General features: G+C 35.5%; 1 protein-coding gene across 2 annotated transcripts in view; it reads right to left on the bottom strand.

Annotated features, from left to right (window-relative positions):
• PPP2R5C (protein phosphatase 2 regulatory subunit B'gamma) overlaps positions 1-13077 on the bottom strand; it is a 61947-nt gene that overhangs the window by 8463 nt on the left and 40407 nt on the right. For both annotated transcript variants that reach the window (XM_085549452.1, XM_015865421.3), the window contains 10 exons: positions 12372-12571; positions 8666-8776; positions 7974-8066; positions 7744-7874; positions 6483-6542; positions 5420-5528; positions 5219-5272; positions 3082-3252; positions 2481-2608; positions 839-940 (listed from right to left, as the gene is read on the bottom strand). In XM_085549452.1, the coding sequence (XP_085405578.1) occupies positions 839-940; positions 2481-2608; positions 3082-3252; positions 5219-5272; positions 5420-5528; positions 6483-6542; positions 7744-7874; positions 7974-8066; positions 8666-8776; positions 12372-12571 (1159 nt within the window). The remainder of the gene's footprint in view (positions 1-838; positions 941-2480; positions 2609-3081; positions 3253-5218; positions 5273-5419; positions 5529-6482; positions 6543-7743; positions 7875-7973; positions 8067-8665; positions 8777-12371; positions 12572-13077) is intronic.

Raw genomic sequence — 13077 nt, 5'->3', positions numbered from 1 at the left:
AATCTATATTACTTTCAGAATATTGTTTTAATACGGGTTCAGAATTTGAAACATTATTTGGGGGAATTCTTAATCACTTAGGAATTAAAAATCAAATTCAAATCCAGATATTTTTAATACCTGCTTCTTAATCATGCTCCCAGATTGTAAAGTAAGCCCCAAATGATTCACACATTTGATTTCTATTTCCAATCTGTTAAATCATTTTGAGATCCAGAGGAACAGCAGGTTTATGAGATGTAAATTTACGAGCACAAAATATAGCTTCATTTTTGGGCATTTACCAGAAAAATTCTAGCTTCTAATTGCCTGCCCTGTGCAGGATGACATTACAGTCATCACAATTCTTCTGGCAAATAGTGCATTGTAACAGAGTAACAACTTTACGTTGGATAATTTCTAGAAAAACCTGTACATGTTCATGTACAACGCAATGTCAAAAATACTGGAAAAATGTTTTGGGAAGGATCGAGTGATAACATGAGAAAATAACATTGTGTAAATACAGCATGCAAAAAAATAAACACAGGATGTCAGCTGAACTCTTCAGCAGATCATTTACAGCAGGCTCCATGATTAGCAGTGCCCTTTTCCAAAAACTAGCTTTAAGGAAGAAGGTGATATGCAGCAGTATTAGGCCAAAGACTATAGGAAGCACCCCATTCTGAAGATTTTACAGTTCACATGTAATGAAAAGTTTTACCAAGTGTATTTTGAGACTGTTGTACCGTAATCAAGTGGGTACAACTTCCCAGTAGAGAGACGGCAGCTTTTCAGAGCTAAAGCACTCTGAACAAATTATTCAAGAACAGACAGACACACTGACACGAAAACTTACTTCAGTTTTTCTGCTTTAAATTGCTGTGTGCAGTCATCGAACAGTTTTTGGTTCATCTCCATGAAGAGTTTCAGAGCATTGTATATCAAGCCATGTATTGTCCTATAAGTAAAACTTCTGGTTGAAACTCAGAGTACTTTAAACTTTGAAATCTATTTTTTTCTGGTCAACAAGCCAATAGCCTACATAACTGGAAAATTACACCATTTCAGAACAAATGGAAACAATGCTAGTTAATGGAAGGTTCAGTTTATCCTCCAAAGTTCTAACACAATATTAAAGTTAACATTTTACTTACTCTATAGTACTACTTGTCATGTATACTTTTCATGAACTTCATTTTTTAGTACTGTGGATACCAAGAGGCCTACGTTTGAAGTGCACTTGCTGACCTTAACCAGACTCAAGTTGTTAAAGAAAATGCAAGACAGTGTTACAGTTTTTGAAATAAGAAACCTACTGGCAACAGAGTGATTATAAGGAGCCTAAAGAAGATGTTATTCAGTTTGGGAACTGCCACACAGCAACAGAACTTAGTTCAATACAATTATGCCAGGCCTCTTTAGACGAGCGTTAGAAAAGTGATGTGGAAAACAACGACAAAAATTTTCCTTATGAAGCACTTATTTTTACAGAGCATTTTACAATTTCTAGTGAGTAATCTAGTGTTGATCATTAAAAGCAAACAGCACGTAATCAGTTAAGTGACTACTTTGTAACACAAGTGAGTTGCCAGTGAAAGCGCAGTTGTACTGGGTAGCACCACTTCTGCTCAGAACAAAATGAATGCATGGCCTTGAAAACCAGAAAAATCATATGGATTACTCTATGCAGTTGTATCACTGAACCAAAATTTCACTTCTTAATACATTATTTGTTACTGCTCACACTGAGCGATACTTATCAATCACTAACATCACTTTATCTGCCTTTCTTTTCCTGTATTTAGAGGTAGATTCAGTATGTGCTCTCAGCTAACTCATTGCCAGACCGCAGTTCATGGCCAGCACTAGACTGTGGATACTTTCATCATCCCAGCAGTTGTGCCATAGCAGAAACAAAGAGGCCCTTTACAATGGAACAGCTGCAGAAAGAAGCTGACCAGGACTGTTCTCATGTGTAAGTACTATGTTATTGCAGGGGGGAAAAAGTGAAAACAGTCTATGGAGAAAGAAAACAGTAAACAAAGGGGGGGAAAAAAAAACAACCAAGAAAAGGAAAGGAAACAAAATGACCCAATCTAAAACATATTCCACTAGAATTCAGATTAAATGCAAATGAGCAAAGAGGTTAGAGATTGAAAAATCAAGTTTCTCTACAGAAGTACCCAGATTAGAGATTAATGACAAATTATTCTCACGTTAATAAAAATGCCATGGATTACACATACTAAAATATAGTTATTTGTTTAATGGAAGAAAGACTCCATTCTCTTAATTTCTTGCTTACAATTTTTGCTTATATTGGTTATAATGTTCATAATTAACATTGTGATAACAGTAATCTTCTCTTTACTCTGCAACCCTGATGACATCGAATAAAGAGCTAACCACATTTAATACTACTCAAAGAGAGGATTCTGAGCTATTTTCAGGCTAAACTAAAAAAAAAGCAAAATTTTGTTTGTACAAATGTTTCTTACTTGTTCCAATGTGTCTTTGAATTCCGGTATAAGGATGGAAACATGATAGGTAAAATCTTTGCTGCATTATCACTAATTAAACTCATAATATACTCATTATTCCAGTAGTACAATGCGCGCTCTGCAACCTAAGATGACACAGGAAAAAGGAACACTTCATCAAACAATCTCTTAAAAAGCAAATATTTGGCAAAAACAAGTGACACGTAAGAAAAGCTGCAAACAAGATTTGGATTTTTATAGCATGAACTAGAAGCTACTCATGGAACTAATGGAGAGAGGAAAACTGCTTTTTCCTCAACAAGGAAATGATTCAAACCATTCAAGCAGTCCAAGAAATGCTCTCCCCTGTAAGTCTATCTGTAGAACTCAATTTCAAGAAGTGAAATACAAGCGCTAAAGGGTAATATTTTTAAGTGAATCATCTAAGATAAACTCTAGTACTGCACTCTTGAAAAGAGACAGTAAGGCTAACATTCGGACCCCCCAGTTTTGCCATAGATGCAAAGGCTTTTTTTAACAACTGAAGTTAAGCATGGTGAATAATAGCAAATTGCTTTTCAAAAATCCTCATTGCGTTGTGCATTTTGTATGTACAGACCTGAAAGTGTGGACTGGACACACACTTGGCTAGCTGTCTGAAAAGAGGCTCCATAACTTTTACAAATTCAGATGGTTCAATAACATCTAAAATTTCTTCTAGCTCATTTAAAAACATGACTTCTTTTGGACTGTGAGTCTTTGGCCAGTATTTCAGCAGTGCCATTACAACCTGTAGAAACAAAAAGAACAAGATTTTCATAATCAAAAAGTCTTGTACTAACTTATCTCTCATTAACAAGTCTGAACAAAGGCTGAACAGAAAAAAAGCCCTCAAATGTTTGTCCCACATAACAGCAATGATGAGATATGGTTCAGTGACACATAAATAACTGCTACTATGGCTACAGAACATTTTCTCAGAAGAAAGTTTTACATTAAATATCTGTTTAAAAATAATTAGAAAACTGAAGAAAGAACCTGACATACGTCTCAATATGATAACCAACTCAAAGGGCAGATTTGCAGCTACATGATGGGGAAAAATATCTGCCACTTAAGTGACAATAGCTCAACCTCTTATTTCTTGAAGGTGTTCTTCAAGTCTCAAGTAATGAAGTTCAATCATATTTTAAGCAAAGACTTACCATAAATACTCAAACTGGCAGGTGACTGACTATTCCAGGTATACTGCTGTTAAATTTTATTTGACTGTATTACTGTAATTAGGCCTTAACTTGCTCCATGATTAAATTACTTACCCAGCTCATTTAAGTAGTTTTTTGCCTAGCAAATCATGAACCCTCAAACAAGTTGGGGAAGAGGAACAAAGAAAAACAATTAAGAGATCCATAAAATATGATATAGAAAAGGAAACAGTCTATTAGATGGCTCAACTTAAAAACAAAACTACATTCTTTTAAGAAGAAGCTTTTATATGGTTTTGATGCAGTTTAAACACTGAGAGGATGGCTACTGGATTGTTGCAAACACCAAACTTTCTCGTTTAGAAAAAAGAAACATGCTTATTTTCTGAAATAGATGGAATTCTTAAATAATAAATCTGGACTCTTATAAACTACAAGAAACATTCTACTTCAATGAAGTGATAACTCAGTGAGAAATCAATGTATGTTCCTTATACGTATCATATAAATGCCAATGTAGACACTCTGCCCTTAACAAAGCCTTGGGAAATATATGCAGATTTTATTTAATAAGATTTTTAAAAAATAAATCTCTTAACAATTTGCATATAAAAAAACGTGTTTCTCAACCAGAATTTCTGAAGAGGAACCCAGCACATGCATCACACATTAAGAGATTAAAAGAACGATGTAAGCATTATGTACTGATTTGGGATTAAAAAAAAGGAAGTAAACTCAGATGATAGTTCAAATTTGTCCTAGCAAACATGTAGCACCATAACTGATGCCTGAAAGAAAGCTAACAACTCAAGACTGCACACAACGTAAATAACAGAACATTCAGAATTTCATAACTAAAACATTAAAAGCTTCAAGCAGAAGAAAGTTCTTGCTCAGTCACACACTGCTTGATGAATCATGCTTACAATGGAAACAAGTTTAACTCAGTAAGGTGCACTTTTGTTAGAAGCAATCATTCACTAATCACTGCTTAGCAATTAAATGTGTTGGATTAGTGATGCAAAACACTATATTCAATTTTGGACAATCAAAAGTATTCATCTAGGTATGCAGCTATGTGCAGCCAGACAAAAGTCTGATTTTGTTTATGTTCCAAAGTTAGTATCTGATTCAAAAGGAGAACAGGATCTGACTCAAAAGTCTTGCATCAGTATGTAGCTATGCGTGCCAAAAATCTGTGTGCCAGCGTAATATCAGCCTCACAACAGAGCACAGTTCAGGCACGTAAATATCTCACTGAACTGCTTTTGTGGATCAGCTGTCTTCAGGAGAGTCAGCCAGAACAAAATAAGCAGAGTAAACTCAATTTTGCTCCTAAAAGATATACCTTGAAAGGTTTATTAAATCATTTTCAACGTCGCAGAAAAATACATCCATTTGATATGTCAAAATGGTTAAACATTTGACTCTTCCTAATAAAAATAATTACATATCAATACTTTGTTCTCCAAGCCTCCTTAAACAGTCCACTGATAAAAAAAAAGGATGTTAGTATCCCCCAAATAAATAATAAATGCAAAATGAACTTACTGGTTCTGTAAGCGTGCTGTCCTTCTCTAAAAACTGAACTACACAGTACGCCAGCTAAAATCAAAGAAAATATTTGATTAACACTTCTTGTGAGATGGAACACACTGAAATCGGTGAAGAAGTACTTCTAATTTTGGAGGCGGCCATCATAGCAGACCTCTGTACTTCTTGTTACTAAAAGAACTGCCAAGCAAATCTTACCTGTGGATGGTAAACACTGAGTGATTTCACCTTGTGAAGTGGTAACAAAACCTTCAATAAGAATATTTTGTGCTCCTCTTTTAATGGTAAGGCAAATCCATTAATTATGCTGTCGGGGAAAAAAAAAAAAAAAACAAGCCCAAGTCTTTCAGATCAGTTAAACAGACAAATGAAAACATACATGGATAGCTAAAACACTTTTAGACAACCCCCCTTGGCAATCACTGCAGAAATTCGATGCTAATGTTACAGGATTATAACAGACACATATTGTTGAGAAATTAGGAGTTGTTAGAGTTGCCTTTCCTGTTACTCATAAGGAGCTCTTTGTCAACTTCTTGTATGAAACTCCTTGATGGATCACAAAAATCAATACAGAACAGCTACAGCACAGAAGTTTAATTTGGCTACCAGAAATTTGATTAGAAAAATCTAAGAAAAAATATACTACAATTTTAACAGGCAAATTTCTATTAAGTGCCATAAAACTTATAACATTTATATAAAAACCCCTGTAAAATAAAACTGGCAATGCTTTTAAAACGTATTTCCACATACTTATTTTAAAAAGCTTGCATCTCTGGATGAGAAGTCAACTGATAAAACAACCAGCTTTGAGTAGTCTAGCAGCTCTGTGCTGTACAACTTAGATTCCATGGCTGTCATCACTGAAGTTCACTTAAAGGAGATTAAAAGAAGGTTCTCCCACCCTTTCTGTGCTTACCTGCTATATATTTAGTGAAGTCAGATGAATTTTTAAACAAATTACAACTAGTTACATGTAATTACTGCTGCACTGCAGCTTATCTTTAATACAAGGATACTAATGTAGAAAATGAAAATTAAATGATAAAAAAAAAATTATCACATCCCAAAAATGTTGATGTGCAGTTGAAGTTTTTGCTCAGCTTCTGCACTCTTATACAAAACTTGAAGTTAAATCTCTCCAGATGCTAGGAAGCTATTTTCATCTTGTCCTGTAATCACTGGCAATCCCCAGCTGAATATCTAATGTCTCCTTTGAAGATCAAGACAGTTTAATTGGACAAAATCTACAACTTACCTTCCCAGTATTTCCAGTAATTCTGCTATGCCATTGTGATGTTCTGTTTCATAAATAAACCTAAAAAAATGAAAAGTTTCACTCAGTTTCTGGTGAACAGAGAAATACACCTACCACAGATGATCATCTAACATGGCAGGTAGCCTTGACCTCTCAGGTTTTAGTCACTCAGCAGAGAATAAACCTTGTGGAGTCCATGAAAACAGTTAAGCAGTCTTGGTAACTATTCTATACCTAGTGGCACTTTGTGTTCTTGATGGCTCTGTTCTCTACAAGATATGCACGCTCTGTAAGCACATTAAGTTGCCTTCAACCTTCACGCTTGCTTTTTTCACTCACATTTAACAACAGTGCACGCATTTCAGCTTTTTTTAAACAATCATACATACTCTGTGTCATTTCAATAATGCAAAACACAGCAAACAATGCTTTTAATATTAAAATAACAGAACATCTGGCACAATCAAATGCCATGACTCAACCTTCTACAGCACATGCAAGCACAAAGTGTTCGAACAGTTACTACTTATGGAACTAAAAAGCTGTTTGGTATTAGGCTCCTGTGCACACAAAAGGCTCAATAATAAACAGAAGTAATCACATCTTCATAAATTTTCTTCTGAAAGAACACTGTAATTTACTATACAATCATATTTCTTATGGGCTTCTCAATTGCTTAAGCATAAACTTGTCAAGAAAGTTCTACGCACAACTTCAGGTATTTTGAAAATAATGTTTTTTTTTCCCCACTTACTAGAAAGTATTATTAATTTCACTTAGTAGAAAATTATTTTCCATTTGCAAACTTCTCATAGACCAACACACTAACAAGCTGCTTTTAATTAACTGCTTTCACCAACCAAGAATGAAACATCTTAGGTCTGAGTAAAGAAAAGGCAGTAAATATGCTCCTTTAGTCAAATTCTCTGTCATTCCATTTGGGTTGCTATTTCTACATTACAAAGAACTACGTTTTATTCAAGTGCTATTACAGCTATGACTACTACTACACAATAAGAAAAAAGTCTCAGATAAAAATATTAAACCACACATCAAATACATAATTCAAATATTGGCTGCCAAATTTATGCTGCGTGCAAGGCTACTTCAATTCAAATCTCTCAGGTTAGCATCAAGTTCCATTAGATGCAGTAGTATTAGGTACGAAGTTACTATGAATTAAATATGATTCAAGATACTGTTAGCAGTCTTTAGCTGTTTATCTGACCAAAGGCCCCACAAGAAAAAGACAGTGACATACCTATAAAATATATTATTAATTTGTTTTCGGATGTAAGCTCTCAGGCCTAAGAATTTCCCATATATTCTGTGAAGAGTTGTTTTAAGAAAATCTCTTTCCCGGGGATCTTCACTGTCAAAGAGCTCTAAAAGCTGCAAGGAGGGAAAAGAAAATATTTACTTTACTGAATCTAATGCACTGCAAGAGAACATGTATATAGAGCTTGAATTTAAAAGTTATTTTGACCTTACCTGTAATACAAACTTCTGATCAATATATTTCTTAGCTATATTAGGTTGGAAATCTGGAGATTCTAAAAACCTTAAGAAAAATTCATAAACAAGCTGAAAAAAAAGTCCAATGAAAAAATATCATTAGTCTTATAAACAAAACAAAACATTTTATGACCAGCATATTACCAAAATTCCCAATTAGTTGCCCAGAATTGTCGTTTGTATTTGTATAGAACTCATTTATTCACATAACATACAATAAAAGCTTTGCTCCCAATGCAGCATGCTTTTACTTAGTATAAGAAGTTGATGTTCTTTAAATTACATTGAAATTCTACTGAGCTCCACTGCACACGTGACATAATCTAATATTCAAGTTACCCAGAAGTGTTCTAAAAACTCTGTTCTATGTTTGTCACAGTACCTCTCAAAGCCAAAACTGAGTCAGATCAAAGTATTTAGTGTCAAACTGAAGCTCATCTAAAATCACAGCAGTTACATCCATACAACAAGAAACAGCAAGCCTTCAGCCTCCAAAACACTGACATCCAGTGAAAAGATTAGTGTAAATTCAAGATTTATTTAAAATATTGTAGAAAGATTAGTTGATATAAGGAGACAGACAGAACCTGTATGATTTTGAATCAATAAAGAATGGATCTAATGTGAAAATTCTGTTAGATTATGACATCCCACACTTCATTGAGTACCTGCAGGTGAGGCCATGCAGCTTCTAAAGTTGGTTCATCTTCCTCTGGATCAAATTCTGCTCCAGTTGGATTGGAAGATGGTGGTAACGTTCGAAACATATTAACTGCAAACTGAAATCACACGGTCTTTTAAGAACTTTGAAGTGAATGATTAAAAAAAGAATTCAAAGATGATTTTGACTGAGAAGTCTTAACACAGCCTACTTAGTTAATATCTGTAGGCATATGCAAACTATATAACTCAGTAATTCAGAGAAAAATGAAGTACATTTAATTTTCTTTGAAGACTTTAAACTCAGAGAACACTTTTCCACGTAGTACTCTTTAACGTACAAACTTATTGGCAAGGCATCTTTGTCTCTTTGCGCACAAACACATATAAACATGCACATTTTAAACACTCAAGCAAATATTTATAAAAGGTTTAGACAAGTATATTTATATACACACCTGAAAAGAATTTGCAGCCTTCAAAAGCAGAAGTCAGAGCCAGAGACACAAAGCAAAGATTCCATGACATTGTTATGTAAATTATTACCAGTTTCATTTCACACCGCAGGCATATGGGATGTGGAAATGCCTCAAAACCAAATTCTGACCTTCCTCTCCTAGTGGCACTTCCCTTAACCCACACCCATCTAACCGGGCAGCTCAGTATCCTCAAGAAAGCGGAGCAGACTACAAGGATTTCTCAAGGTGTGTGTGCACACAGATATACACCATTTTTGTGCTTCCAAGTGCTCGTCTAGATGCACACTTGTAACGTGTGAATCACAGCAGGGATCAGAAGACTGACAGAGTTACTTATCCTAACTTTTACTGAGCAAGTTGGAGGGAACAGGTTTCTGTGCATGCCAGTAAGAAAATCAGAAAGAGTCTTCATCTGTAAATATAAAGACAGCTACGGCTGTCAGTACTGGAAGAGACTCATTCCTCAGATCCACTTGTAATGCAGACTAAGAAGGGCAGTTGTAAGACACCTAAATTGATGAGTAAACAGAAAAACACAATCTATTTATCGGTCTATTAGTACATGCATCCAAGAAAGTCTTTCTTATTCTATTTTATTGCTTGCTTACTTGGTATCAAACCAGCACCAGTCTCAACTAACTTCTGAATATACAGATCAACTCAAACTATGGTCCTAAACCACCTCTAGTGCTTCAGGCTGATCCTTTGATACAGATGCCTCAGTATTCTGAGCAGCATGAACACACTGCAGGAATTGCCAAAATAAAAAGTTGTTTCTACCTTTTCACAACTACTGAGTGTATCAGGCTGCATTCAGAAACTCTTTAAGGCTATTCCTACTTAAAGCACTGCACAGCGCTCTGCTTTAAAACTCACAAATTAAATCACTTTGTTCATTATAAAAATACTAAGATATTTTAAAATAAACTTGGGTAGACACTTGTTCACAATGAGAATGTAAGCTATGCTGAAAGGAGGACTATGACATATCCACAAGATGATTTACCACATCAGCTGCAGCTGGCTGCATAGAACATGAGCACACGGCATACATATACTCCATTCTAAATGTGTACCACAAGTATCAGAAAAGATTACTTATATACTGTTACTGATATTTGATGGTTGCAACACTTTGTGTTTATTTATATTCTAGCTACAAGTCTACCCAAGTATTACACTTAAATTCCACTCTTCACAGCATATTATCCGTCTGTAATCGTCAAATTTTCAGATGATAAGGGAGCCAAATGCACATCTTTATCCTCTTCTCAGTGTGTTACAAGGTGGTCTTCTTTAACTTTTCTTTTCTTTTTAAATAATATCAAAGTTTATTTAACCATCATTTGAAGACGATCCAGAAGTTCTGGCAAATCAAGCTAGATGTGTTTAAATATGTTGTTTTCCAGAGGAATCCACTCCATCTATCTGTGGTGGGACTCTGGGAAAAGCAGCAGGCAGGCATGCTTCCCTGTTCCCATTATGACTGCTAATCATTTATCAGCTCCATTCACAGTTTAGAATAATGCTGTAACATTACCTACTAACTAGCATATGTAAGCACTGTTCTGCCTTCTCACATCTGACAGATGGCAGAGCAGACAGTGGGAGGCAGTATCAAACTGCACAAGCTAAATCTGCAAGAATTACATCATATTCCCATGAAGGAAACATCATCCTCATGCTCTGTTTTCCTCAGAGTATTCCTTCACATCAGGGATGCAGGTCTGATTTTGACTACAGCTAGCATATTAATTACTCTTTCAGAGAAAGAAAACTGAGATTTATAAAGATATTCTAAAAGCATGGACATCAATCAACTAGCAACCTCCAACCTGCCTTTAAAAAAGGCAGAAACTTGCAATAGCCAACTGTCTTCCAAGAAAAAACTAGGGATGATGAGACTTGGAACTTCTGTTAAACAGAAGAAAAATCACAAAAAAAGAGAAGGCAAGTATGCTGCACTTTTACAGCTTCACAGTCCCTGTTTTTCTGGTGGCCCATTTTCTGCAATGCTACAGAAAAGTTTCAAGTGAGTAGGCATTACAGAGAGAACATGGCACACATTCTTCTCTTCACTTGGACTGCTCAGAAGAAGCGAAGCCTGACGTGAACGGCTCTGAATAACAAACTCTGTAATCTGACAGCCTGCATTCTCTGTATTTTAACAAAGCCATCCAAATAGCTAAGCAGAGCCACAAATATTACACACTTTTACTCCCAGTAAAATCCCTCATTCCATGCTGAATATCAAATTAAAGAAAAAAAACCGTACCCACATAACCAGAAATAACACTTAAATTCCCCATGCTTGTAACTGAGTATGTCACCTCATTTTCAGAATATGTGAAAAGTAGCAGTGAAAAGTGCTTTAACTACTGAAATGATCTGTTTATAAAACATAAATTTATTTCCTATGTAATATCAATTTAAAAAAGAAATAAAATTCAATTTTAACCAATGGTGCTGGTGTCAAGCTTCCACAAGTGATCTGAATTCTCACCTTACAAAAAATATTCTCAAATTTTCAGTTTCTTTTAAAAACCAGTCACTTTTAACTTCCCCAGTTTTTATAAACACCTAATCCAAAATACATCTATTGGAAAAAAAGGTGAGGTTTCTAGAGGTGCACAGAGCTGGGAAGGGACAGAACCAGAACAATTGACCTAAGCTGGCCAAAGAGATACTCCTCATCATACAGTATCATGTGGAACTATAAAAACTGGGGGAAACTGGCTAGGGGGCAGTAGCTGCTTGGGTTCTGGCTGGACATTGGTCAGCCAGTGGAGATCAATTGCACTGTACACATACACACTCTCTTATATTTGTGCACATGCACATACATATCATTACTACTATCTCCATTATCATCACCATTATTTTATCCTTCCTTTCTGTCCTATTAATCTCAGCCCCTGAGTTCTTCTCCCTCCTCCCCCCCAATCCTCTCCTTCTTACCACAGGGAGCAGGGAATGAACATACGGCTGCATAGTGCTGAGCTGCTGCCAGGTTAAACTACAACAGTACCCAAACTTCTACCATACAAAGAAGAGAATCCAATAATGGCAAAACAAGATTTTAAAAAACACAGTTTATATTACCATTTTGCTGATGTACAGATGGCAGCTGATCTTCTTTGAGGATTTCAAAGTAAGGTTTTTTAAAACAGATTGACAGAGCTGAAGAAACAACAATGAATTCAACGCAATAATCAGACTGGTTCCCATCACTTACCATATGTACTACTTCAGGGTAAATAGGTTCTGTAATCACATTGCGATTGTGTGTGATATATTCTACCATTTCACTTAAAGCTGCTCGCTTTACTTCCTTCCACTTTAGGTCACTTAGTGGATCAGAAACAAAGTCAAATAGTACACAACATTGTCGTAACTTCTGGATAAAAAGCTTTTCTTGATCAGCAGGAGGAACATCTGAAAAGTGAAAATAACAGGTTATAAGTTACGTTGCAGCAGACTTCACACTACTCACTTTTATTTCCCTGAGACACACAGCCACTGTGGTCACTGTGAGCAAACTTCCTGAATTTTCAAACAAATTTCAGGAATACAGTGATCCAGAATATTAACTTCATAAAATACAGAACAGTATAGAATGAATCCAAATTGCAAAGTGATGCACGCTTGCCTTTCCTAGAAACAGGTACTGCATGGAAAGAAAACCCACATACTTAGAAACAAAATGCCTTAAGGAATTTCCCAAAGAGCTCTATTTGTGTACAAAACATTACATTGCATCCACAGAAATACTCCTTGAGTATGAAGAAATACATTGGTAGATTTTCAGTTTCACCAACAGATGAAACCAATGAGTCACTTTTTCAACTTTTTCAAATTAGATGACAGCTTTTCTAACCTCAATGCTTATACGATTGATCGCCGGTCTTCTAAGATCACAATCACCAAATGCAAGTCAGGAG

Source organism: Coturnix japonica, chromosome 5 (assembly GCF_054131305.1).
Source record: "Coturnix japonica strain WE chromosome 5, WE-NBRP24, whole genome shotgun sequence".
NCBI lineage: Eukaryota > Metazoa > Chordata > Aves > Galliformes > Phasianidae > Coturnix > Coturnix japonica.
The sequence above is the reverse complement of the archived record's forward strand: the minus strand, read 5'-3'. Positions and strand labels throughout refer to the sequence as shown.